The 24,852-nt window shown below is 35.4% G+C and overlaps 1 protein-coding gene across 2 annotated transcripts; it reads left to right on the top strand.

Moving 5' to 3' along the window:
- Positions 1 to 10,969: 10,969 nt before the first annotated feature.
- Positions 10,970 to 12,580, top strand: LOC130649238 (lens fiber membrane intrinsic protein-like). Of its 2 annotated transcripts, none has more exons than XM_057455489.1 (2): positions 10,970 to 11,168; positions 11,738 to 12,580. In XM_057455489.1, the coding sequence occupies exon 2, from the start codon at positions 11,757 to 11,759 to the stop codon at positions 12,222 to 12,224; it is 468 nt and encodes a 155-aa protein (XP_057311472.1). In that variant the 5' UTR covers positions 10,970 to 11,168; positions 11,738 to 11,756; the 3' UTR covers positions 12,225 to 12,580. The 2 variants fall into 2 exon arrangements, with proteins under 2 accessions (XP_057311472.1, XP_057311473.1); XM_057455490.1 differs by having other exon boundaries at positions 11,121 to 11,262.
- Positions 12,581 to 24,852: the final 12,272 nt, after the last annotated feature.

Raw genomic sequence — 24,852 nt, 5'->3', positions numbered from 1 at the left:
GGCAGCATTTGCCGGCGATATTACATCAACAGGAAAATTGCAATCATTGAAGCAATGGTGGACCAATATTACAACAATCGGTCCACACTTTGGATACTTTCCCCAGCCAATGAAATCATGGCTAATTGTAAAAGAGGAACACTTTGATCTTGCCAAAACAGTGTTTGAAGGCACAAATATACAAATATCCAAAGATGGTGAGAGACATCTTGGCGCCGTTATTGGAAGTAAAACAGCCAAAGATCAATACTGCAAAAAGAGGGTCAAACACTGGTCTGATGAATTGACCTTGCTGACACAGATTGCAGTCACCCAGCCACAGGCGGCATATGCATGTTATGTGAGTGGCTTTCAGCATCGCTACTCATACTTCATTCGAACGATACCTCAAATGGAAGATTACCTCCAACCAATTGAAGATATTTTGAGACATCAATTTATACCAGCCATCACTGGTGGGAAAGTCATAAAGGACACAGAAAGAGATCTTCTGTCCCTCCCGCCTCGGATGGGCGGACTTGGTCTTAAAAATGTCTGTGAAATTGCACCGATCGAGCACGAGAATTCAAAGCAATTTACATTTAAACTTCAGAATCAGATACTTGGCACCACTGAAAATGGGGAAATAAAATCAATTGCAATGATTAAAAGTGAGAAGAACCAACGAAATAAAGAGAAACTGGTGCGAGTCAGAGCCGAGTTGAATGAAGATCAAAAGAAAAAGAACGACTCCAATTGCCTAGTCGGTTCTTCAATCTGGTTAACAAATCTTCCAATCAAAGAGCTTGCGTACGATCTCAACAAAGACCAGTTCCAGGATGCACTGCGTATTCGATATAACTGGACCCTACCTCGATTACCCACTGAATGTATCTGTGGAAGCAGTTTTGATGTTTCACATGCGCTGTCCTGTAAGAAAGGAGGGTTTGTGGCATTAAGACATAATGAGATTCGCGACATAACAGCAAAGCTAATTGATGAGGTATGTGTCAATGTTCTAAGCGAACCAAGCTTGATGGCTCTAGATGGCGAGCAGTTTCAATATCGTACTGCCAATCGCAGCAGAGAAGCACGTTTGGACATCAGTGCTACTGGGTTCTGGACTCCTGGGCAAAGAGCATTTTTCGATATAAGGGTCTTTGACCTAAGTGCTCGAAGATACAGGGGTCTGGAGCTCAGCAAGTGCTTCAAAAGGAATGAAGATGAAAAGAAACGCCATTATAACGAGCGAGTAAACACCGTAGAATATGGGACCTTCAGTCCCCTTGTCTTCTCAACAAATGGAGGAATGGGTCGTGAGTGTGGAGCGTTTTACAAACGACTATCAGAGATGATTGCTGAAAAGCGGGATGTCACAGTTCAACAATCGACCAAATTCATAAGGTCGAAGATCTCATTCAGTTTGTTAAGATCAACTTTACTATGCATCAGAGGCGCACGCTCATTGTGGGGTAGGGAACCTGCAACAATCAATGACATTGCACTCTCCAATTCTCTTTCAAGGATTGTAGGCAGCGATTAATCAATAATCTATTCTGTGAAGAGATTTTAAAATTCAAAAACAATCAAAACACTCGAACAATCAGATTAAATAGACAGTAGTACAGTATTAAAAATAAATAAATTGTTGCCATAATTGTAAAGTATTATTAGTCATTACCTAAAATAACAATTTTCTTAAGTAAATAAAAAAAAAAAAAAAAAAAAAGTTAAATTGTGATTGTGAATGCTCTCACCAAACTCTTTCCTTGAAATTTATTCAAAAACAATAGTATTTGAGTAATTTTATACAAGGAACTATTAGACCAGTGCAAGTAAATTTTGCTTTATTACATCAATTTTACATGCCATCACCTTTAGATAAAATTCACATTTCAACTTTCTCTTTAGGTCATGTGTAACAAAAATCTCTACATGTCTCAGCTGCACAGAAGAAGCAAAATATCACTGCGGTCGCTGTAAAGAGCGATTGTATTGCAGTAAGAAATGCCAAGCCATTGACTGGAAACAACATAAAATAAAATGTAGCAAAACGGGTGAAGAAAAAGTTGATACAAATTCAAAAAAAATGTTGCATGAACTTAGCAAATTAAATCCACCAAGTCCACTTAAACCGAAAGAAATGGTAAAAATGATAGAAAACGATCCTTCACTCGCTCATATACGTCTTGATATTCCAAACTTCCATAAGGAATATCAACATGTATATCCTCAGGAGAAAGAGCATGTTGGCACATTATAAGAGGCATTTCATCACCAAAAGCTATATGGTGTACAAGAGCTTGAATTGGATTGTGTCCAATGGGACAAACGTTTGTTCATAGAGTGGTATCTAGATCTTTCCTCCCAGTTATTTGATTTCTTACTAAGTAACCCCAAGCCTGGTGATATATACAAGCAGTTTCCATATCAAAGCTATTCACAATCTCTATATCAAATATTTCGAAATGCACCTGTAAAAGAAACATCTTTTGAGTTCGGGAAGACATATGTTTTTATTGGCTATGTCGATCTCTTTCAAATTATGATGGGGAAATTTACAGGGAATGGTGTTAAATTGAAATTTCATGGATTTGACCAATCACAGATCAGTGTGGCACGTTCACTTGTGATTTACGAGATGATGAAAACGCAGTCGAGTCAGGATTCAATTTTAGAAGTTTGGTTTTCAACAGGTTGGAACGAAACAACACTGGAAGAGTTTAGAGCTGCGTGTCATAGCGTAATGGAGACAACTCAAGAAATACATATCAGAGAGTTGATACAATTCTGGATAAAGACTAAACTCTCCTTGGAGGAAGCAAAGAGAAGGTGGTATAAGGGCTATGTAGAGTATAGATCGTTCAAGGCCTGTGGTAATCTACTAAATAAGCAAGATCGCGTGGAATTTTGCCGTTACCAGTTGACAGGTCAAATATTTGGTGATTTGAAGTCACAATGCCATGGTAACGTCACTATGTTTACCAGAACGTCTTCGCTTCAAAATCACATACTGTCCGCAGAGCATTTTTTAGCTACTTTCAGTATGAGCAACTCCCTTGAAGACGCTGGCAGCTTTCTTGAAAGTGTCAAAAGATACTACAAATCCAAGCTGACATCGCTTATCCAACTCATTGCAAAAGGTAAAGTGGAATGTAGTTTGAATGTTATGACAGTAGAGTTAAACGACCAAACAGCAATTCAAAAAATTTGCTCGCTGCAACCTCATCATATTGACTGGAACAACGTTGCTGACTATATGAAGAAGGAAACTTTCTTTACACTGGTAGAGGCTTGTTTTAATGAAGAAACGATCCATTCTATGCATTTTATGAATTGGTCACAGATTGTGTATGGCACTTTTATTCTTCAGTATGAAAATCGCTCCGAAGTTCATGCAAAAGAAAAGAAAACATTAATGGAACTTTTCAAAAGCTGTCATGATGCCAACATGATGCAATTTTTTAGAAAGGATACATACATTGTTCATCCACGAAATGCAAGTACAGATATGCTGGCGTTGAAATATCGCGAGAAGTTTTTAGAGTATTATTTCGACGTGGATGGCTTCAATATTGATATTCTTGAAATTTCCGAGCCGGAATTATTCAATTGTTTACTTCGAGTGAATCGGGTATTTGATTTAACATTTCAAATTAAAAAAATATCTACCTAAACAATGCAAAGGAAGTGACATAACGTCTACTAACGTTTAATGATCGTTTAAATTACCTGGTTAATAAGTGGGTACAATTTTTTTGTTTCTTTGGTTATATAATTTGTATAAGAATGGTAACAATTCGTATAATGTAATAAGATTTTACACTAATTTTTAACGATATTTTTGATCTGAATTGTAAATAAGCTTGCACGTAGGATATGTTATGCAAAGTTGATGCAAATCTTTACGAAATGTCACACATGTCTTAATTAAAAATCAATCAATTAATGTCTTAATTAACAATCTACACACAATCATACAAACCTTTCAACAAAATTAGCAAAACTGGACTGTAAACTTGAACAATATTTCGTATTTTGTTCTAAAACTAATGTCATCTTATCATAAATGACTCCGCTTGTAACCTTTTTTAAAAGAACGTACAACCATACGAAAGATAATTTAGAACATTCTAGACAATTCCTTATACCAATTTTCATGCACCAATTTTTAAACTCGTGTGAATTAACTTTAAGAGCTAAACGAATATAGAAGACTTTTATTAATTTGATTCCTGTATTTCATAGCAGAATTTGTGTAGCATAACGAATATTAATTCAAATGTTTACTCAGTTTATTAATTTATTTTAATAGTAACAAAGGTATGAACTTTAATCTATTATTACTATTACTAATCGATAAAGCCCGTGGAAAAATCCACTTGTGCAGACTAAAAACGAAAAAGAAGCATCATTTAGATTTTAATGACGTCAGCAACCCATACATTAAAAAAATAATTTAGAACCTTGTTTTCACGTTGCCTCTATTGTGTAGAGCTTAAAATGTTGATCAAGAAAATGTATATGATCATGCGCTTTTGATGAGCGGTTAGTGAGATATAAGGGTTTAAATATTTTGCTTACGTCAGCAAAAATTTTTCCAGAACTTTATATATCTAATGCCTTCATCGCGTAGATCTTGAAACGCTGATCAAAAAAATGCATAGGATCATGTATCTTTGACAAACGGTTGCAGAGATATTGGGATTTGAAGGTTTTTGATGACGTCATCAACCCGTCCATTCCGAAACGGATTTGGGGACCCAGGTTTGGAAAACTTACCCAAATTGGTCCCAGGTGGTCCCTAGTTACCCACGCGGTGAAAAATCATTGACGTCACCACCTCGTTTCCAAGTTATTTGGCCTTAAAGTTATAAGTGCACTGCAATGGTTTCATTAATTTAATATGCTTTCCTTTGACGTCAATACTATTATAACAGTAAAGTTTGGTAAATTACAGAACAATTTTATAGGCGATGTTTTATAGAATTTGTTAAAGAAAATTGTGAAGAATATAATTTACTTTGCAAAGTGAAGTGAACAAATATCAGTATTACATCTCAATGAGTGTTTCTGTTTTTTTATGTAGTTTGCATAAAAACATGCTAAAAATCGTCCAAAAATCCAATATTCGTGCATAACATTAATTTTTAATGATACAACAATGCAATGACTTCGAACATGGCGGACGTTTTTCCCTAACGGTTAATTGGAAATGTGAAACAAAGCAGTAAATGTGAAGTTTTTGTTCGTGACTAAACGTATTAAGCAGATTAACTTTGCCGCGAAATTACTGGTACTTGTTATGGCCCCTTTAAATCGACCGCTGGTGAATAACGAATCGAATCGAAATTCAAACGCAAATGGCAGTTCCGCGCAACCAATTCAATTGGCGACATCTTTTACATCATTCAGATGCAACTCCTGTAATACGAGAACTTTTACCACATATAAAGGTTTGAATATTCATCTTAGAACATGTTTACGAAAAACAAATGAAGCGACAATTACAAACTCTTCAAGCCAACCAGCTGCCGAACGAATTATTCCAACAACTGTAGTAAATGAAAATTTATATTGGAAGAGTATTCCAGGATCAAAATTCACGCATGATTTAGACTATACATATGAAAGAATAGTTTATTGGAAAAAGAATTTGTTTTTACTACCTTCTGGTGCGGCTGGAAAATCGTTTATTCGAGAAATGACACGTCTTATAAATCTTTGGATCGACGATTCGCCGATGAAACCTATTTCGTTAAAAGCACTTCATGTAATGCCTTCACTGTTGTTACAAAAACCCAGCAAGAAGTCGAAATCAAAAGACCATACAAAAGCTTTAGTACGACCCTTGACACTATGGGAGAACGGCGAATTGTTAGAACTTTTTGATGAAGCTGTTGCTATTCAAAAAAGACTTCAACCACCAAATCCGAAAAGTGATATTTCATCTATTTCGAAAAAGTTTCGATTGTTCATGCAGAAGGGAAATATCGACAGTGCTTTGCAATTATTAACTGACAACATGACGCAAGGTATCCTTCCACTTAACGACGAGACATTATTATTATTGGAACAAAAACATCCAGATCAGGGGAATCTTAGCGAAGATACGTTAATAGATCAACCGTCACAGCGAATCCATGATATTGTTTTTGATATCATTGATGAAGACATGGTATTGAAAGCTGCCACGTATACCAAAGGTGGTTCTAGTCCGTCAGGTTTGGATGCTGACGGATGGAGACGTATACTTTGCTCGTCCACATTTGGTACAACCAATACTGATCTACGTAAAGCCATAGCCGAGTTAACAAAGAAGCTGTGTATTGAATATATTCCAGAATCTGATAGATCTCCGCTTGAAGCTTTTGTTGCTTGCCGTTTAATACCGTTAAACAAAAATCCTGGTTTACGACAAATTGGTGTTAGTGAGGTGCTTCGTAGAATAGTTGGGAAGATTGTGATAAATATATCTAAAAATGACGTAATTAAAGCAGCAGGTTCGTTACAAGTTTGTGCTGGTCAAAATGCTGGTGTTCAAGCAGCCGTCTATGCGATGCATGACATTTTCTACAACGATGATACTGAGGCTGTTCTTCTAATCGATGCTGAGAATGCCTTTAACTCAATTAATAGAAAGGTAATGCTGCATAACATTTCGAAGTTATGCCCAATGATTGCTACGTTCATTAACAACTGTTATGCTGTACCTGCACGTTTATTCGTGATAGGCGGAAAGGAGATTCTTTCGAGGGAAGGCACCACACAGGGCGATCCGACGTCGATGGTTTCGTATGTTATTGGAATCATACCATTGTTGAAAGCACTTTTCAACAATACGCGTTCGAATGACCACACCCTTAAAGAGGTTGCATACGCTGATGATTTTACTGTTGCTGGAAAACTTTACGAAATTAAAGAATTTTGGTCGAAAATCGTTGACATCGGTCCGAAATACGGCTACTTCCCGAAAGCGACTAAATCCCATCTAATTGTGAAACAAGAGTATCTACTTAGTGCTGAGCAAATCTTTGCAGATTCTAATATTTTGGTAACATCGACTGGTCAACGTCATCTCGGTGCAGTCATTGGTAGTCAGTCTTACAAGATTGAATATGTTAATAGCAAAGTTACAAGTTTAGTTGAACAGCTAAAACTTCTATCAAAGATTGCTGAACCTCAATCATCTTATTGTGCGTTTGTAACCGGTTTTAAAGCTAAATTGACATTTCTTCTACGGACCATTCCTGACATAAAAAAATTACTTCAACCGATAGAGACAGTCGTCAGAAACGAATTCATACCGGCGATAACTGGTGGTCATCTATGCTTCGAAAACGAAAGGCTTTTGCTATTATTTCCCACACGACTTGGAGGATTGAATCTCACTATTTTTCCTGACGACGCACAAGTACAATTTAATAATTCGAGAATGATCACAAAATGTCTTGTCAACTCTATCAAAAAGCAAGACATTGACGGTATCTACGATGTTGGAAAAACAAAAACAGCTAAAGCACAAGTTAGAACTTTAAAATTGGATATCCAGAAAAAGAATCTGGCCCTATGCAGAAATAACATGACGGTGAAGCAAGTTAAGGTAAACGACATCAACCAACAAAAAAGAGTCTCCAATTGGCTCAATGTTATGCCAATAACTGAGCAAGGTTTTTATCTCAACAAGCAAGAGTTTTGGGATGCTATGCGTCTACGCTACACTTGGAGCATTCCCAACTTACCCAGCAGTTGCGTTTGTGGAGCTCGATTTGACGTTGAACACAGCATGAAGTGTAAGATGGGTGGCTTTGTTACGAGACGTCACAACGACATTCGTAACCTCACATCAAAGTTACTCAAGGATGTTTATCATGACGTACAGTTAGAACCAAATTTGCTACTGCTGACTGGAGAACGTTTCGATTTAAAGAGTGTAAAAACCGGTGATGATTGTAGACCGGACATTCGTGCTCGTTATTTTTGGATAAACGGCCAACAGGCATTTTTTGACGTAAGGGTTTTTGACCCCACTGCCTCGAGGTACAACAACCAAACTTTACAACAATCTTTCATTTCAAACGAGAACGAGAAGAAATTACAATCGTAGAATTTTGAGTGTTGATAATGGCAGTTTCACGCCGCTTATATTTTCAATTCACGGAAGCATGGGTCGCGAATGCATCACTTTCTACAGTCGACTTTTGGAAATGACAGCGGATAAGAAGAACATACCCATTTCAACTGCAGTCACACATATACGCACAAAACTTTGTTTTGCTCTGTTGAGATCTGGTTTAATATGTTTAAGAGGTTCGAGGAGTTTATATAAAAAGTTCGATGTAGGAGATGATATTGTGGTTGATCATGAAATTTCAAAGTTGAACTGTTAAATCGTTAGCTAGGAATATGTTGTGTTATGTAGTAAATTAGTCCCCCGTAATCATATAATGTTCTAGTTATTGTTGTAAAATTGAAAATAGTTATTTTAATTAATTGTGTTGAGGTTCAAGTTCTAATAAAATCCTAACGAAAGTTAATATATTTTTACCAATTATCAAGGGTTTCAAAAAGAACTATTAGATAGCCCGTGAAAAATTCCACTTAACATAAAGAACAGTAGGAAAGATCTGTCATTTGATTTTTATAAACGTTAGAACGTAACCAAAAATCTGATATTATTGTAACCGTTCGTCGAAAATATATGATGCTACAAATTTTCTAGATCAACATTTCAACCTTTACACAATGGAGGGAAATGTGTACAAATGTTTTTTTAAAATAAGATTCGTCGAAACCACATGATTTTATACGCTTCCTTCATCATCTTTTCAAACTCACATTAAAGGCAACGGGTAAACGAATTTCTGAAAAAATATCTTTTGTAGCACAGACGGGTCATTGCTGACATCAACATTATTATTACGGATCCCTTCCATTGTTCTTCTGCCTAAGTGGATGTTCAACGAACTAGATTAATACTACAATAGATTTCAGAGGTAGTTTTAAGTAATAGCTGAGATCTAACGATCTGAGAGGTGGAAACGAAATATTTGGCATATAGGAATCTGATTGATAAATACTATTTCATGTAACAAACAAAAAGTTTGCGACACTAGTTTCGTAACACCTTTTTTACAAAAAATTAATTATAAAATTAAAAATCACCAATAATCACTATATTGGCATTGTTGTGGGGAAGAAAAATGGGTTGAGTTAACGAATGTTTGAGTTATGCAAGGTTCAATTTAACCGGAGTTTTTATAAAAAAGTCTCAACAAAAATTACAGTAGTAGTGATCGCACAGTCCTGAGAAAATTTTCGGAGATATATTCGTGTAAATACATCACGAGCCCGTAGGCGAGTGTATTATATATATGATATTTTTCGAGACTATGTGCGATAACTTGTTTATCATATAAACAGAGCATAAATTATTGTATACTCTGTAGATTATTGTTCAATTTTAGTCATGGTTCCTGAACTTTTTGTTTACAACAGCGATTACATAATATTACAATAGATTACATAATAATCGAAGGAAACGCAACACTCCTTCAATGTATCCTATTACGTATAAAAAGCTCAAGGCTACACCTCGACGTTATGACTTTTCATAAGGTCTCATAATAGAACATCTCGCTTAGCGCGCAGAAAACGGATTAAATTAGTAGTAGTCAAAATAGCGTACCGGCCAGGGCCTTGTCCAGGCCGTCCAAATATAAAAGGCCTAAGAGCAGATTTTCACGAAGTGAATTTGACGACGAATTCGCCGGCAAAATGTATCTGAGCATGCACAGTTTTATTATTTCTGATTTTGCCTCAGAACATTCGCTTCGCTAAAATGCAGGATCAGTTTCTACTTTATAGCGGCGAAATATTTCGCTGTGAACTTCATCCTAACGCAATATTCAGTGTTAATTCTTTGAAAAAACTCATTACTGGACAAAATTCAAAATAACTGAGTGCTTACATTCAGTATTTTAAAATTGCCGCATGTTTATCATTTCACGGGAAAATCAAAAATATATTTTGAAGTTAATTCACCGCCAAATTCGCCATTCTCAATTCGGTTCGTGATATTCCCCTTACAAAGGACTGGGACGAAGTTGAATATCTTAGGGGTGTGTATTTGAGTACATGCTATGCTTGCACGTCCTAAATCCTAAATCATATTTGTCAAGTTCCATACGTGAGTCAGAAGATCATAAAAAGAAAGAGACCTTCGAGCGAAGTTGTTATACTTTGCTCAACACGGAAAAAAGCGAGTGAAGGAATGTTTTTTACTTTTTGTGTAGGGCTTTTCATAATACTAAATTATTAATTTTTATATTCTTGTTTTATATAATAAATTGGGACAAACATGTCGGCATGGCTTTTATGCTTTTGGGAAAAAATAATAAGAAAAAAGACGAAAGAAAAAGTAAAAAAGTAAATAAACAATAGTTTAAAAATTTATTTTTTAGATGCTAATAAAGCCTTTTGTACAAAACAAGGAAAAAATAAGATCTAATATACAGCCAATATTTTTTAAGACTTGCCTAAAGTTATATTTCCATGGTCCGTTTTTTTACTTTAAATTGCTACAACAGATGTAATATTGTTATTTGATTGGTGCTTTATCATTTCATTCAATGAACGCTGTTTGTCCTGTATTTTAAGTTGGGGAAATCGAGGTCAGGCGTTGCTTAAGCATATCTACAAACAGTTTTTTCAGCTTTTAAATAAAATGTATAGCATATTAGAAGTACTTTTAGGACTAAGACTATTATAACGCTTTTTCATCTTCAGTTTCTGGACGAGAATGGTATGGAATGGAATATTTTCATTATTCTAGATTAAAGCAACGCCCGGTTTTAATTCCGATATGTATCGGATTTAACCGATTTAAAAATATATAACCTTACTCGATAAAATGTGAATTCTAAACTTAAAGAAAGCATTGAGGATAGAATGAATGAGTAATAAATAAGTTAATAATTAGGCGGTACAATAATATTTAATGACAAATTAGAGTCTTGTATGATTTCATTGTTATGTAGTTTAAATATTTTAGTGCGCACTCTTTACACTGCTTGTCCTATTCAAAGGAAAGCAGATCGACTTTAAGTAGGACGGTTTCTTTCGTTGAAATAAAGTTGTAAAAAAGTGGGAGTTGGTTCATTCAGTTTAGTTCTGCAAGAAGATAGAAGGTACGTCGTTTTTCTCTACAATTATTTTTATTTGGAATCAGAAATTAATATTCTGATCAATTTTCTTGGATATTTTGTTATCAAAGTAAAAAAGGTAGGGCATTTTCTTTTGCGAAATCAATGCCGAAGTCATTGACTATGCATCTGCTTCTTTCTAAAGAAAGCAATAACTTGGCGATTAAATTCTATTTTGACATTTTGCAAGTAAGACAAAACGACATGTTCTTAAATTAAAATCAGCTTTGTATGATCTGATTGGAAATAAAAGTTGAAGGTTGAATTCACAGTGACGAGCTAAATTAGTAATAAGTTAATAAAAACAAAAACAAACGTTTTCCTACCCAACTCGTTTTAAACTTAAAGCAATTTTCCGATCGATTTTTAAATCAAAAATGTACTTTGAAGTTTTTACATTTTAATGTAACTTAACTGGCGAAAACTGTGATTCTCTCTGCATGTGGTGTGTGTAAAAGTTAGTTGTTGTACACATGGTAAAAACGATTCGTTATTGGTTTAGTGTGCTTTTGACATGATAACATCTAACGTTTGATCCTTTATATTGCTTTCAGACTTTCATCCGCAGAAGAGATGGCTGTTGGTAAAATCTTATTCTTAATTGCCTCCATTGGAGCATTCATTTTTCTAGCTGCTGGAACTGGTGGCAATTCATGGAGAAAAGGTACACAGGTGGATTCTAAAACTGGTTTATGGAAAACTTGTATCCTTGATACATGCAATGACGTCAGCGAATTCTTATCAGAAAAAGACTGGTTCCGTGCAACTCGAGCTTTTTCAGTCATCGCCTGTTTGCTGTCAGTACCGGCTGTTTTAGTCGCTATTATAGGTTTGTTTTCAGATAAGATTAAAGCACTTATTGGAGCCATCCTCTTGTTCTGTGCAGCAGCTTGCATGGTCATCGCATTAGCCATCTACACAGACAAACATCCGTACAACAAGGACGTTACAAAGTATGGCTGGAGCTATATATTGGGTTGGATTGGGGCATTGGCTTCTGTGGGAGCTGGCATTGTTGGTGTGTTGGTTGAAAGATGTTGATGTTTTGATGGAAAGTAAAAACGCTATACCACAGGAACGGGATCCTATAAACTAATTTGCGAAACAGTATCGCTTATTTTTGTCAGGTTTACATTTATTTATTAGATAGAATAGACACATGTTTTTATTATGCATATTATAGATTTAGGTTCGTATTTCCAGTGCTCTCTTTTGCAATGTGTTTTAGAAAAATATGCTTTGACCGAAAAGGATGTTAATCTAATCATTGACTCTCCACCGCAGATAATATAATTGTACAATTCAACACCATTGCTAAGGTTTTCACGATGATATGATAAGCGTATTTGCGTAGAAGTGTAAATATCTTCATTGGTTACAATACAATTTGCTATAAACACGCTGTCTTTTATGTACTGGTGTATTGAAATGTTAATTATTAGTCAAATTTAGTTTCCTATGAAAAAAGAAGTGTTGCGGCCATACACAAAAGCTTGAAAAGTTGCCCATGAGTTTTTTTAATTAGTTTTTGAAAAATCTTTATTGAATTCCGTGATCCGTAACTCTCTTCTACAAGTTTATATGAGTTAACAACTAATAAAAATCCCTAAGTTCACAATCATGCAAGCAAAATTTCAAGATAAGCTTTTATTTTGAATATTCTTATAGAGTGTGTCAAATGTGTATCTATATTATTCTTAATTTCATATAAAAAGTAATATCACCGACGTCATTGAAAACGAAGATAACGTCACATCTGCACACGAAAGTATTTTGCCATGCAATATTGATAGCCATTCATTGAACTTGATACATGTTTAGAATATTATATTTAACTAGTCGTTGCCCGTGGAAAAATCTACGGGTTTGCCCGTCCTTTATATTTACCCGTCGCAACAAAGTGAATAAAAATATATCACATTTGACATTCGTGTTTCCGTAACATCATTTTCTAACTCAGCGGGGGGTACGCGCAGAGACAGACAGACGGAATACGGCTATTATAATAGAGACTAGTCGTTGCCCGTGGAAAAATCCACGGGTTCGCCCGTCCTTTATATTTACCCGTCGCAACAAAGTGGATAAAAATATATCGCATTTGATATTCGTGTTTCCGTAACATCATTTTCTAACTCAGCGGGGGTCCGAGCAGAGACAGACAGACGGAATACGGCTATTATAATAGAGAAGATGGTAGGGATACGCAAAACAATATAATGACGTCAATGGGAGTAAATACGTCATTTCTCTAGAAAGACATTTCTTTCATATCTAACCTGTGTTTTATCCGCAGTACCCACGTATATTTCTTAAGCAGCATCTCGTTAATCTGATGGCCAACACGCATTTACGAAATCCTACAACATTCTACATTTTACATAGATGCAAATAATTACAAAAAAGTTACTCCCTATTCAAAAAAAGCAATACCTTTTGCAAGTTACATAACTTTAACCGGATAGACCGCAGGTATTTTATGCTCCCTGCATTTTATTTCACCTTACTCCTGTGCTAATAGTGAGTTTAATCAACGAAACGTTATGGAGAGGTAGTGATAGAAAAACAATTGACTTCTCATACGTAATTAATTAGGCACGCAAGACACTCCCATCTTACGGCGTCTAAATATAAATTAACGTTAAAAATGTAAATTCTTATTGCTACTTGCAAAACCTGCCAAATATGAATAATTTATTAAATGAAACTTTTAAATATAAATTAAGTTGCATCAGGGCGCTAAGCGTCCTGTAATGTAATTTAGATTTTATGAACAATATTGAAGAAAGATTTGTTCTGAATTCTTACAACCTTATCGCCGAGGCAAGGAGCTGTTTATTATTTTCTTATTATAATAGACATTATTACTACTTTGGCCAGGATTTGAATCTGGATTATTTTTTTATAACATAACCACATCTGCTCTTTCATAAGAATCTTAGTCGATTAAAACTGGACTCTTATAACCTAATCGCCTCCACACTGTGGAGACTGCAATTTCGTATCAATGTCTTATCAAAATCTTTTTTATAAAACGTTTGTCATTTTTTTCCCAAGTTCCCCTTGTAGGAATATCCCTCTCAAATAGACGTGTTCTGCTTGCCTTTGAAGTGAAAGCAGACCTCGTAGAATGCGCCTTAAAAATTGTAGTGTTTATACCACTAAGTGATAATAGCTCTTTCATCCATCTTGCTATTAAGGAACTTGCATCAGGATTGTGACTTAACAAAAGTTCAGATTGACAGTCACTCTTCCTCCATCATATAGTTCTAGCTAAATATTCGTTAACCCTATTCGGTCCGGGGAGAGCGGGGGCGGATTCCCCCCCCCCCCCTCTCTCCTTATTGCTATGTTGCAGGGCTATGATACTTACTGAGTTTCAATATTTATCTTTTAGACACCTGCATGCCAAATTTTTAGGTCCTATACCTTTCAGAGGCTTTGATATTGACTATTACTCGAAACTACCCCTAAAAAGTTTTATGAAATCCTTATAATGGGGAAAATATAATAACTCTTGTTAGAATTAACCTTAGAACTTGAAACTTACAACACATCTTTGTTTCATTTCCCGATTTTTTAGGGTTTTACCCGAAAATCGAAAAAAACTGAATTTTCGGGCAATTTTTGGCAACTTTTTTCCGCTCTATGTTATAACCGGAACATCTGTTAAATAATTTTTATTTAACTTTTAGAAACTTCAAACAGAATGTAAATATTCGATTAAGAACTAAAGTAATTAAATTTAAAGCAGATACTAGCATTATTAACAAATTTCAAGCCTCTGATGACGTCACAGGAAATGTGCTAACGCAAGCAAAATTTTATTGCTCCGTTTTGTTCCTTTTGGGACATCCATAAGTGTGCCAAGTTTGATTCAATTTGAACAACCCTATAAAAAGTTAGGGAGGGTTTCTATAGTTGTTGATCACGAGCGTGATATTGATGAGGAGTTGTTCGATGAAATTAAGGTCAAGAAGATTATTGCTGATAACCCAACTCCTTTGAATAGTGGATGTGTGTTGAAGATTATTGCTGGTAACCCACCAAGCCCTAGTATTAATCTTGTCGTGAATAGCGTAAAAAAGATATGTTAGTCCTGAGATTATTCGTGCAGCTGTTAAAGATTATATGATAAATAAGGAAGATGCTAGGTTTTTGGTTACGTCTATCGTTTCTCAGTATATTGATGACATTGGTTTGTGGGTGCATTGTGGACATGGCTCAAGTATAGTTACGAAGGGTAATAGTAAGTCTATAAGTTATGTAAGCTATATAAGCAAAAATATAAAATTTGAAGCTAAGGGTGATTTGTCTAACTATACTGGGAAGGAGTATGACATGGAGTATGACATGGAGTATGACATGGAGTATGACATGGAGTATGACATGGTATATTTTGGTATTCCCAAGCCTACCTTTGCTTTCGATGGAATTACCCGAGTAGATATAAATGTATCACGTAATGAAGTTCGTCTTGAGTCATCGTTGTTTGATTTGGGCAAAGATGATTTTACGATAATAATAATAATAATAATAATAATAATAAATATTTAAAGTGGCTAGCCCAGAAAATCACAAAAACCTATAGTTAGTGGATTGTTTCCACTGGGGGCCACTAGAACAAAAAAGAAACAAAAAATGATAAACCTTAGACTGCCTCAGCTCAATCAAACATAGTAACATTTATAATCTGTGAAAATTGAAAAGAAAAAGAATAAAAAACAAAAATTAAAAAATTAAAAAGTGATCTCCATTAGAATTTGCCAAATACATTAGAGATGGAAGTCTTAAACGAAAGCAGACTTCCATCACAGGTCACTTGGTCTGGAAGATTATTCCACACTTTTGCAGCTCTAAATGGGAAGGCTTTTTTGCCAAATTCCGTGTTGACCAAGGGAAGTGTGAACCTGTTTTTTGAAGCTCCTCTTGTTTGATGATTATGACAGTTTTTTGTCAAAAGGAATTTTGAGCGCATGTAATCAGGAGCAATGTGATTCATGGCTTTGAAAACTAATATGGCATCGTTTTTGATGAGTAAATTATTCATTGAATATTCCCTCTCTTTCCCAAGAAAGGTACGGACACATTTTAATCGTTTTTCTAGTTTTCCCAATCTACCTTGGGTGGCACAAGCCCATGCCGAGGAGCAGTAGTTGAAATATGGCATGACAAGTGCATTAATTAAAAGGTTTTTTGTGTGAGGTGTTAAACAGGATGCAATGGTTCTAATTTTAGAATATTTAATTAGTATTTTTCTATTTATGTCATTAATGTGCTTTTCCCATTGCATTTTTTGATCAAATGTTACCCCAAGATATTTAACTTTTTCGCTCCTCTTCAAAGGAATACCCATATAGTTGATAGTTTTGTTCTCAACTTTTTTTAACTGGCTGTGGTTGCCGAAAAAGATTGTTTCAGTTTTGTCCGTATTAATAGTCATTTTGTTATTATTCAGCCAGAGGTCGACTTGCGAAAGTTCTAACTCGACCTGGGAGACAAGGGTATCCAAGTTTTTATGAGACGAAATAATTATTGTATCATCCGCATATAGATGGTGGTAGTTTGAATTGATGACAGATTTTAAGTCATCAATATACAAAAGAAAGAGCAGGGGCCCCAACACAGATTCCTGCGGCACCCCAAAAGCGTCTTCATGAAGCAGATCTGATCCTGTGTCGTTTACAAGAGTCAGCTGCATTCGGTCCGTTAAGTAGGACTCTAACCAGTCAAAGGCAGCATCTCTGATGCCAAAACACCATAGTTTTTTTAACAAAATTTTATGATCAACAGTGTCAAAAGCTTTTTTAAGGTCAATGAGCACAGCACAAACAAAGTTATGTTGGTCGAGCTCAGTAAGAATAAAATCAGAGACATCGACTACTGCAGTTTCTGTGGAAAAGAGTTTTCGAAATCCGGACTGTCTGTCATTCAGGAAGTTGTGCTCAGAAATAAAATGAGACATTTGCTCATGCACTAACTTTTCAAAAATTTTCATAGGAATTGGCAAAATGGAGATAGGCCGATAATTAGTAGGATCTGTTTTATTGCCACTTTTAAAAATAGGCGAGACCCTTTTAGTCTTCCAACATTTAGGTACATAACCAGTAAATAAAGATTTGTTGAAAAGACTTGATAAATAAATACTTAAAACTGACGAACCTGCTTTTAGCAGTCGTGAACCAATTCCGTCCAAGCCTGTAGCTTTATTAAGTTTTAGTGATCTAAATATTTTTTCGACACTTTTGGTCTCAATACGAGCCCACCGAAAATCGTGTCCGCTAACAGGTGGATTAACATTAGTAGTGTCAGAAGAAAATTTAGAGGCTAGTTTGGCACCAACACTGACAAAAAATGAATTGAATGTGTTGGAAATTTCTTTTGGGTGAGAAGTTTCTGTACCATCGTTTTGGACTACTCGTTTTATTGAGGTAGTATTGCCTGACTTATCAGGAACCAGTTTTTTAGGGTTTTCCAAAGTTGTTTTGGCCGTTTTTGAAAGTCCTGCAAAACGTCATTATAGTACTCGTTTTTGAGTCGATTTTTGAGACCTATTACCTGGTTCCTTTTTTGTTTGAAAGCTTCCCAGTCTATGATGGATTTTGTTTTTGATGCTTTCTGTTTCAAGAAGTCTCTTTCTTTGATGGCTATTATTAATTCATCAGTGACCCATGCCTCAACACGGCCAGAAAATCTATGTGTTTTGAAAGGGGCATGTTTGTCAGCCACTGTTTTAACATTTTTATTCAGTTTCTCACATGCTTTATCATAATTATTAAAATATGACCAGTCTAAATTCCTGAGGTCCTTCAGAAAAGCCTCTTCACTGAAGTTCTTGTAGCTACGAACCTTGCATGTTTTAGGTTCAAATTTTGGCCTTTTGAATTTTCTGATCACATAAACTAAATTGTGATCACTGATGCCTAAATCCATGACACCAGTTTTAGAAATACAAGAACTGTTAGAAAGTATCAAGTCTATAAGAGTGCTACTATTTTCAGTAACACGAGTTGGCTCCGTAATATGTTGTTTAAGGAAAAGAGTGGAGCATAATTCCTTTATTTTGGAGGAAAGAGCATATTTTGAAAGCATGTTACAGTTTAAATCTCCCAAGATAAAAACTTCTTTTTCTTTTGGGAGCTTGTTAAAACACTGTTTAAAATGAGTACACAGGTTTTCGGTACTCTGCAAATCACTACCTCCAGGTGGCCTGTAAACTCCACACACGTAAATAGGTTTAGTTTTTTTCAGGCACACTTTCACCCATAGTGATTCAACATTTTCGAAGTAAAGGTGTTTCAAAAGGTGGCTATCCAAGTTTTCATTAACAAAAATTAGAACACCCCCACCTCGTCTATTCCGATCATTCCTATAACAAACATAGCCATCAATTTTAACGTCATTGTCAGTGATGGTGTCATCAATTTTGGTTTCACAGATGGAGAATACATCAAGTTTTGTTTGATGTAGCAGAAGTTTAACATAGTCTAGTTTGGATGACAGACCATTAATGTTGAGATGGGCCATTTTTAAGCCCTTCCCATTTCTGATTGCCTCAAAATCAAAGTTTTCATCAATAGTAATATTGATGTTGTCCGAAATTTTGTCACCAAATGACTCCTCATTAGCAAAGGGCAAATTACGAGAAAGACAGGGACTGCAAACGAAAAACAGTTTATCTTCAGGAGTCTTCATAAATTGTTGATATTTTTTATCAGAAATACGCTCACATTTTTTATGAGCCCATAATCCACACTTGTCACAAGAAAGTGCTTTGTGTGTTTTTGCCACAAATTTTAAGCATGAAGAACAGGGATACTTAACAGGACCTGGGTTGAGGCAGATGTCCCCTGACAAGAGGATTAAAAAATAGAAATACTTGTGCCTGCTTGGCTTAAGTTTTGATAAAGCCATTAATTTTAATTGGAGAGTGAGCTGGCTTTCAGAAACTCTATTCCAGGCATCAAGGGAAGAGATAGAAAAGAAACTCCTATCTAGTCGACTCATTTCGTTGTTGTTGGGTGAGCTACTTTTGAACGAAGGTTTTGTATTGCTCAAAAATACAACGAACACAAAAATCAGTTTTAGCGTAAATGTGGGGTTTCCTACCTGAGTAAAGTTATTTTTAAGTCGTAGAGAGATCATTCCAGGGGCGGATCCAAACCCCGTCAATTGGGTCAAAGGACGAGGTTTAAAAATAACAAGTATAGTTTATCTAATTTTCAAATATTTAGTACTAACCAGTAATATTTGGGGCGTGTAATAATGTATTCATTTGAGCGCTCATCAATATAAAAATTAATAATATTGCCGCCGCTGTTGCTGCCGTGATGGCGGATAGAAAAATATGGACCCCGCCCTGCAGGTTTTTGCCGGAGCAATGAGGTTATTCTTAACTCTTATTGGTCTAGAGTGCCGGGTTTGCAGGAGAAGAACACCGGCAGGATTTGATTGGTCATTACAGAAGTTTTCTTAAGTTGTGATTGGCTAAAAATCAATACCCTGCAAAAGCAAAAATGCTCACGCTAGTCTTCAACTTCATATCTTCCTCAACATCATTGCTCAACATGGCGTTTAGTTCAGTGAGAGAAGATGTTTTGAAATTATTTCAAGACGAAGATTTGCAGAAATTGATTGAAATATTTAGTATTTATTCTGAGAAATGGATAAATTCAAATAAAAATGTGTTTTTAAACACAGAACAGCTTTATGCTGTACTTTCTTGTGGAGAAATTGGTGTGAATGAAGATGCTTTGAATTATCTTCCTGCATCAGTTTCTTCCAAGAATTGTGTTGCATTGAGGTAAGATTTTATTTTCTGTAATTTCCATTTCTGATTTTTGCTGACCATTTGTTACCATAGTAATTAAGTGTACATCACTATGTCATCACCATGAACTACTTATGGCTAGCTAGCTAGCTACATGTATTCGTGGTTTTTGTTTTGATTATTACTCTTGGAGAGCTAGCAACCGTATCTATGGTAGATAGATAGATAGATAGATGTGCATATTTTACATGGCTAGCCTCACAAATATCGAGGGATATACCCTGTATATTATTTCCAGGAGGGGCCATGGCGTAGATGGAGAGTCGAGTATTTAATGCTCATTTTGAGCTACGCAGACCCAATTAGAGCCCGCGCTCTACTAGACAACTCCCGGCAACATCCACCGGCCCAACTGTCGGCAACTGTCAAGAAATAGTAGAACATAGTTGCAGGGACTATGGGGTTACTCAGTTGTCATTTTATCCTGCATTCATTTTAATTTATATAAAACCATTTCATTCCAATATTCATTATCATTTAATTGAAAACTGTCAAGAAATAGTAGAACATAGTTGCAGTTGTCAAGTTATCCTGTATTTTTTAAATATAAATATGCCACTGACAACTAAATTTTTCTCTATTTTTTCCTCATCATTGTATCTTGTTATCTTAATTCTTTACTTCTTTTTTATTTGGCTTTCCATGTCTGGATGACATTTTTTGTTATCCTAGGCATGCTGATGAGCTCTGATATTGAGCGAAACGGCCTATTAACATCTATAAATTATATGAGATAATCTTGTTTCTTTAGTTCATAGGCTTCATATATAACAATAGAAACTCAGCAAGAAAGAGAAGCAACCAAACAACATTGTTGAAAAGATGACACGGTAACGATTTTCGTTTTATGCTGTATGAATGACAAATAGCCTTTTTATTTTCAAAATAATTTACAATTTAGATACGGGAATGTTGTTTTCAGACAATCTAGGATCCTATAATGTTTAAAAATTTTCTTGCCCCACAGGCCCAACCATGGTGGGCCTTCGCGTGTCACTAATATAAGTACATTTTATGACGGGGTACATCAGAAATCCTAGATCCGCCCCTGCATTCTACGGTTATGTGCTCTTCCAAAACTATGTTTAAAGGATCTGAGGCAAGCCCATTTCCTTACGATGTTACACAGAAGGAGCAGCAGGAACCCACAACACAGCAAAGCTACCATATTAGATGATAGATGGATAAAAAACTGACTGGGATAAAAACAATTTATTAACAAAAACAATAATTTAAAAAACTTACAAAACAACAAATTAAAGAAATGAAAAGATATAAATGAAGTAAAGAAGGCAGTACAGTATATAATAAATCAAAAAGGACTTAGCTGTCAAAGCAGGAGCTCTTCAAGCTTTAGTCTTCTTTTTTCTTTCTTCGACTTAGCGCGCCAAGACCGGAGCGTTTTAGATACGTCCGACCTCAACGAGAGCTAAGCACGGAATGAGAGCTAAGCACGGAATAAGTTATGAGAAATACACCTTTCCCGAGACCATGAGTCATACTTTTTTTAAACTCGTAAAATATGAATACCATATTTGAATTCAGCATAGTTTGTTTAATTTATGTGCAAAAGTTTAACTTGATGCGCTAACAGAAAGTGCTATTTTGAGGAGATATATATCACAGTTAAAGTCTTCTTAATGCTCAAGTTACTATGTCCCGCCTCATTTTCAAAAGGAGGTTGGACATGCCACAAATCTTTAAATTAGAATAGCAGGTTGTTTACTTGCTGCATTGTTTCGAAATTTTCTTTGTTTATCACATTTTTGATAAGGAATTCAAATCTGTTGTCCGTTTTTCATAAAACTCAACAGAAAAAGTTGCGGTACATCAAAAGAATAAGTCTCGGGAAAGGTGTGTTAAAAATAGAATATATCAAAGTAAAATTTAAGAACGGTCCTACTCTGTTTGATCGAATTGTCAGACCGGGACTTACACACCATGTGTGCTCGGGACTTATATCATTGTGCTGCCGGAACACATAGCACACCAGAGAAAATTAAAAATAAAGCATATGCTCATAATTGTAAAAAAAATGTTTTGACTGTCGGGAGGGTAAAAAGTCCATTTTTTACCTGTCTGATGAAAACGTATCAAGTTACATACCATTACTTACGTCGTATGGGTTTAGTAAGAGATATATAGGTCAGAGATAAAGCATATGCTCATAATTGGAAAAAAAATGTTTTGACTGTTAGTGGTGAGGGTAAAAAGTCCATTTTTTACCTGTCTGATGAAAACGTATCAAGTTACATACCATTACTTACGTCGTATGGGTTTAGTAAGAGATCAGGGGTCAGGGAGGGTTAAAGCTTGACGAAGGTTATGATCCGTATGTACCATTTACTGATGACTCGAATAAACAGGGATATTATACACCATTTCGTGGGGCTACTTACGAGGTACTTATCCATCACAACGCTCTTCCTGGTCATGATGTTGCGATATTACATCAAGAGTTAATGAAGAGATGGCTTATTTGTGATCAGGAGGCATCATGACCATAGGCGTATATTTCTATTTTGTTGTATTACAGCTTATTCATCGTTTCTGTGAATATTTCATGTCTGTAGCTCCAGATGATACTCATTTCCTGTCGGGTTTCTATTTCTTTGAACAGACAATCCTCATACGCATCACATGTTAGTCGGTCTTTGACAGTTTTTTTATCCCCATTGCCTTTTTATTTTCATTTTCATCCACCTCAAATGCATATAACTTTGATCTTAAACCTATAAACCTTTTCATGAATTTTCCACCACACTTATTCTTAAACTTTCCTAACACCTTCTTGTTTGTGCTATCATGGTTAGGATGGTCTTTGTCGCAATTGGAGAGGTCGTGAAGATGATTGTATTCCTTGTTATCTTGATATACGTCTTCCGTTTGTATTTTACAGCATAGGGAATCGGTGTCCATGAATAACAGTTTTGCTTTATCGTTGTATTTATTCTTCATCACGTTGTAGTGAAGTTGCTCATTAAGATTGGGATATGTCAAGAATACAGAACGCGACATCTATCGGTTGATTAAAGTTTAATTTGGTTTGGAGTAGGTGGAGGGCAACTAGGTTATCGCTGAATATTGTCCGTTTGATGTAGTTGTGTTTTGAACATAGTTTTAATGTTTTATCGTTGTTGTTTGATATGACTTTTTTTGTCCGGTTTCTGATGTTTTCCATTGTTTTGCTGAATATCGAGTTATTCATTATTTTGTAGTGGAGTATGTAGTTTGTTTTGAATCGTCGGTTCGGTATTAGTTTCTCTACATTATTTACTTTTAGTCCTTGTGAGGCAAATGGATAATCGTTGTGGTCATCGTATAATTCTTGTGAGTATTCTAAATCTACCTCAAGCATATACCCCTTGTTCCTGCGGTTTATGTTTTCTAATTCCTATTCGCTCATCAATATAAATTATTTGCATCTAGGTACATTAGGTGTTTTGAGAGATTCTTGGCGTCGTAGTTTCGAGGTATTTATTGTTTGCTTTTCAGCACCTATCATAGAGACACCACCACGTATTGAATTCTCGAAAAACATCAACGCATCAATATTTGTTAGTAATGATAGTTCAATAGATGTTGATTTTAGAAGGCATTCCATGATAAGCCGGGTACCGTGATCCAGCCTGCCACTACCGTGTAGTGCCAGGCTGGATCTAATTTTTAGTTTTTCATGCATAATTTTCGGAAGTTTTCCTGCTAATAATAATACATCTGATTTTAAAGATAGGTTATGATATTCGCCCATGTTATTGATGTTGAACGTTCTCATAATTTCTTGCATGTTGATAGCTCACTTCGGTTATGTCTTTTTCGTATAATTTACTGTAGAATTCTTTTAACTGTTAGTTTTAACTATTATTTTAGAATACTATCTAGATATATGTGAATTTTCATTTTTTTTTTTTTTTTAATTTATTATACAAGTTCTATTTTAGCATTGCAGGTTAGTTACAATTAATATTTGAGAATAGGATACTTACTGGTTTTGTTATTTCATAATTCTTTGTTTTCAAGGTTTACTTCAAATTTTAGAATCTTCCAGGCAATTGACGAAAATTTTTAAGCCACAGGTCTTCTTGTTGGCTTATATTTTGTTACTTATCCTAATTTTTATTTGACTCTATTTCTCGGATATTTCGCTAAATTATTTTTTATTTTTCACATTAGTGTAACTATGTACAAATAGAATCTCTTTAATAATAGCCGTCGTCTGTCTGTGTGTCTGCAAAAGCCGTGTCCCGTGGCGGAAACACGAATTTTTTTAAAATGCGCACCAATACCAAATGCGATATATTTTTGTCGACTTTGTTTTCACCGCTAGCGCGTAGTATACTGATCACGACGCCTGATTCTTTAAAACAACAATCCACGATTTTCGCGACCAGAAAGAATCCAAGATTTTCGTTTATAAAAAACAATTCAATATATTTTCGCGGCTGAATGAACGAAGGCCATTTTGATTTTGAAAATGGTCATGTGCAATGTGTGGTCAGTTTGTGGGAGGTTTGTAGGCCTGTATGACTTTTTTTATCTTCTAAAATTATCCTACCCAACATTTATTTTTATGTTGATACTGTAGCCATTTGGCTATCTCCTATCTTTGGCTACAAAGTGAAAATATAAAATTCAGTTTGGCTACAACAATATTCTGAAGCAATAATTTTTATGCTAAATGCAGTTAGCTAGGTAGTTTAACCTTTTTTTTATTTTCCTAAGAACTTTTTCTGCAAATAAGATGGCTGAGTAATCGCTTTAGCTGGAGGAGGTTTTCATTTAAACCGAAGTTGCGATAAAGTTTTTTTGGAAAAGGGTATTACGCCTGTTCAACTCTGTTTA

The sequence above is a fragment of the Hydractinia symbiolongicarpus genome, chromosome 7 (genome assembly GCF_029227915.1).
Source record: "Hydractinia symbiolongicarpus strain clone_291-10 chromosome 7, HSymV2.1, whole genome shotgun sequence".
Taxonomy (NCBI): Eukaryota; Metazoa; Cnidaria; class Hydrozoa; order Anthoathecata; family Hydractiniidae; genus Hydractinia; species Hydractinia symbiolongicarpus.
Note: the sequence above shows the minus strand (reverse complement) of the source record. Positions and strands in the feature narration are given on the sequence as shown.

Bases quoted from the DNA above. Each gene is read 5' to 3' on its own strand.
- LOC130649238 (XM_057455489.1), top strand. From the start codon at position 11,757: ATGGCTGTTGGTAAAATCTTATTCTTAATTGCCTCCATTGGAGCATTC.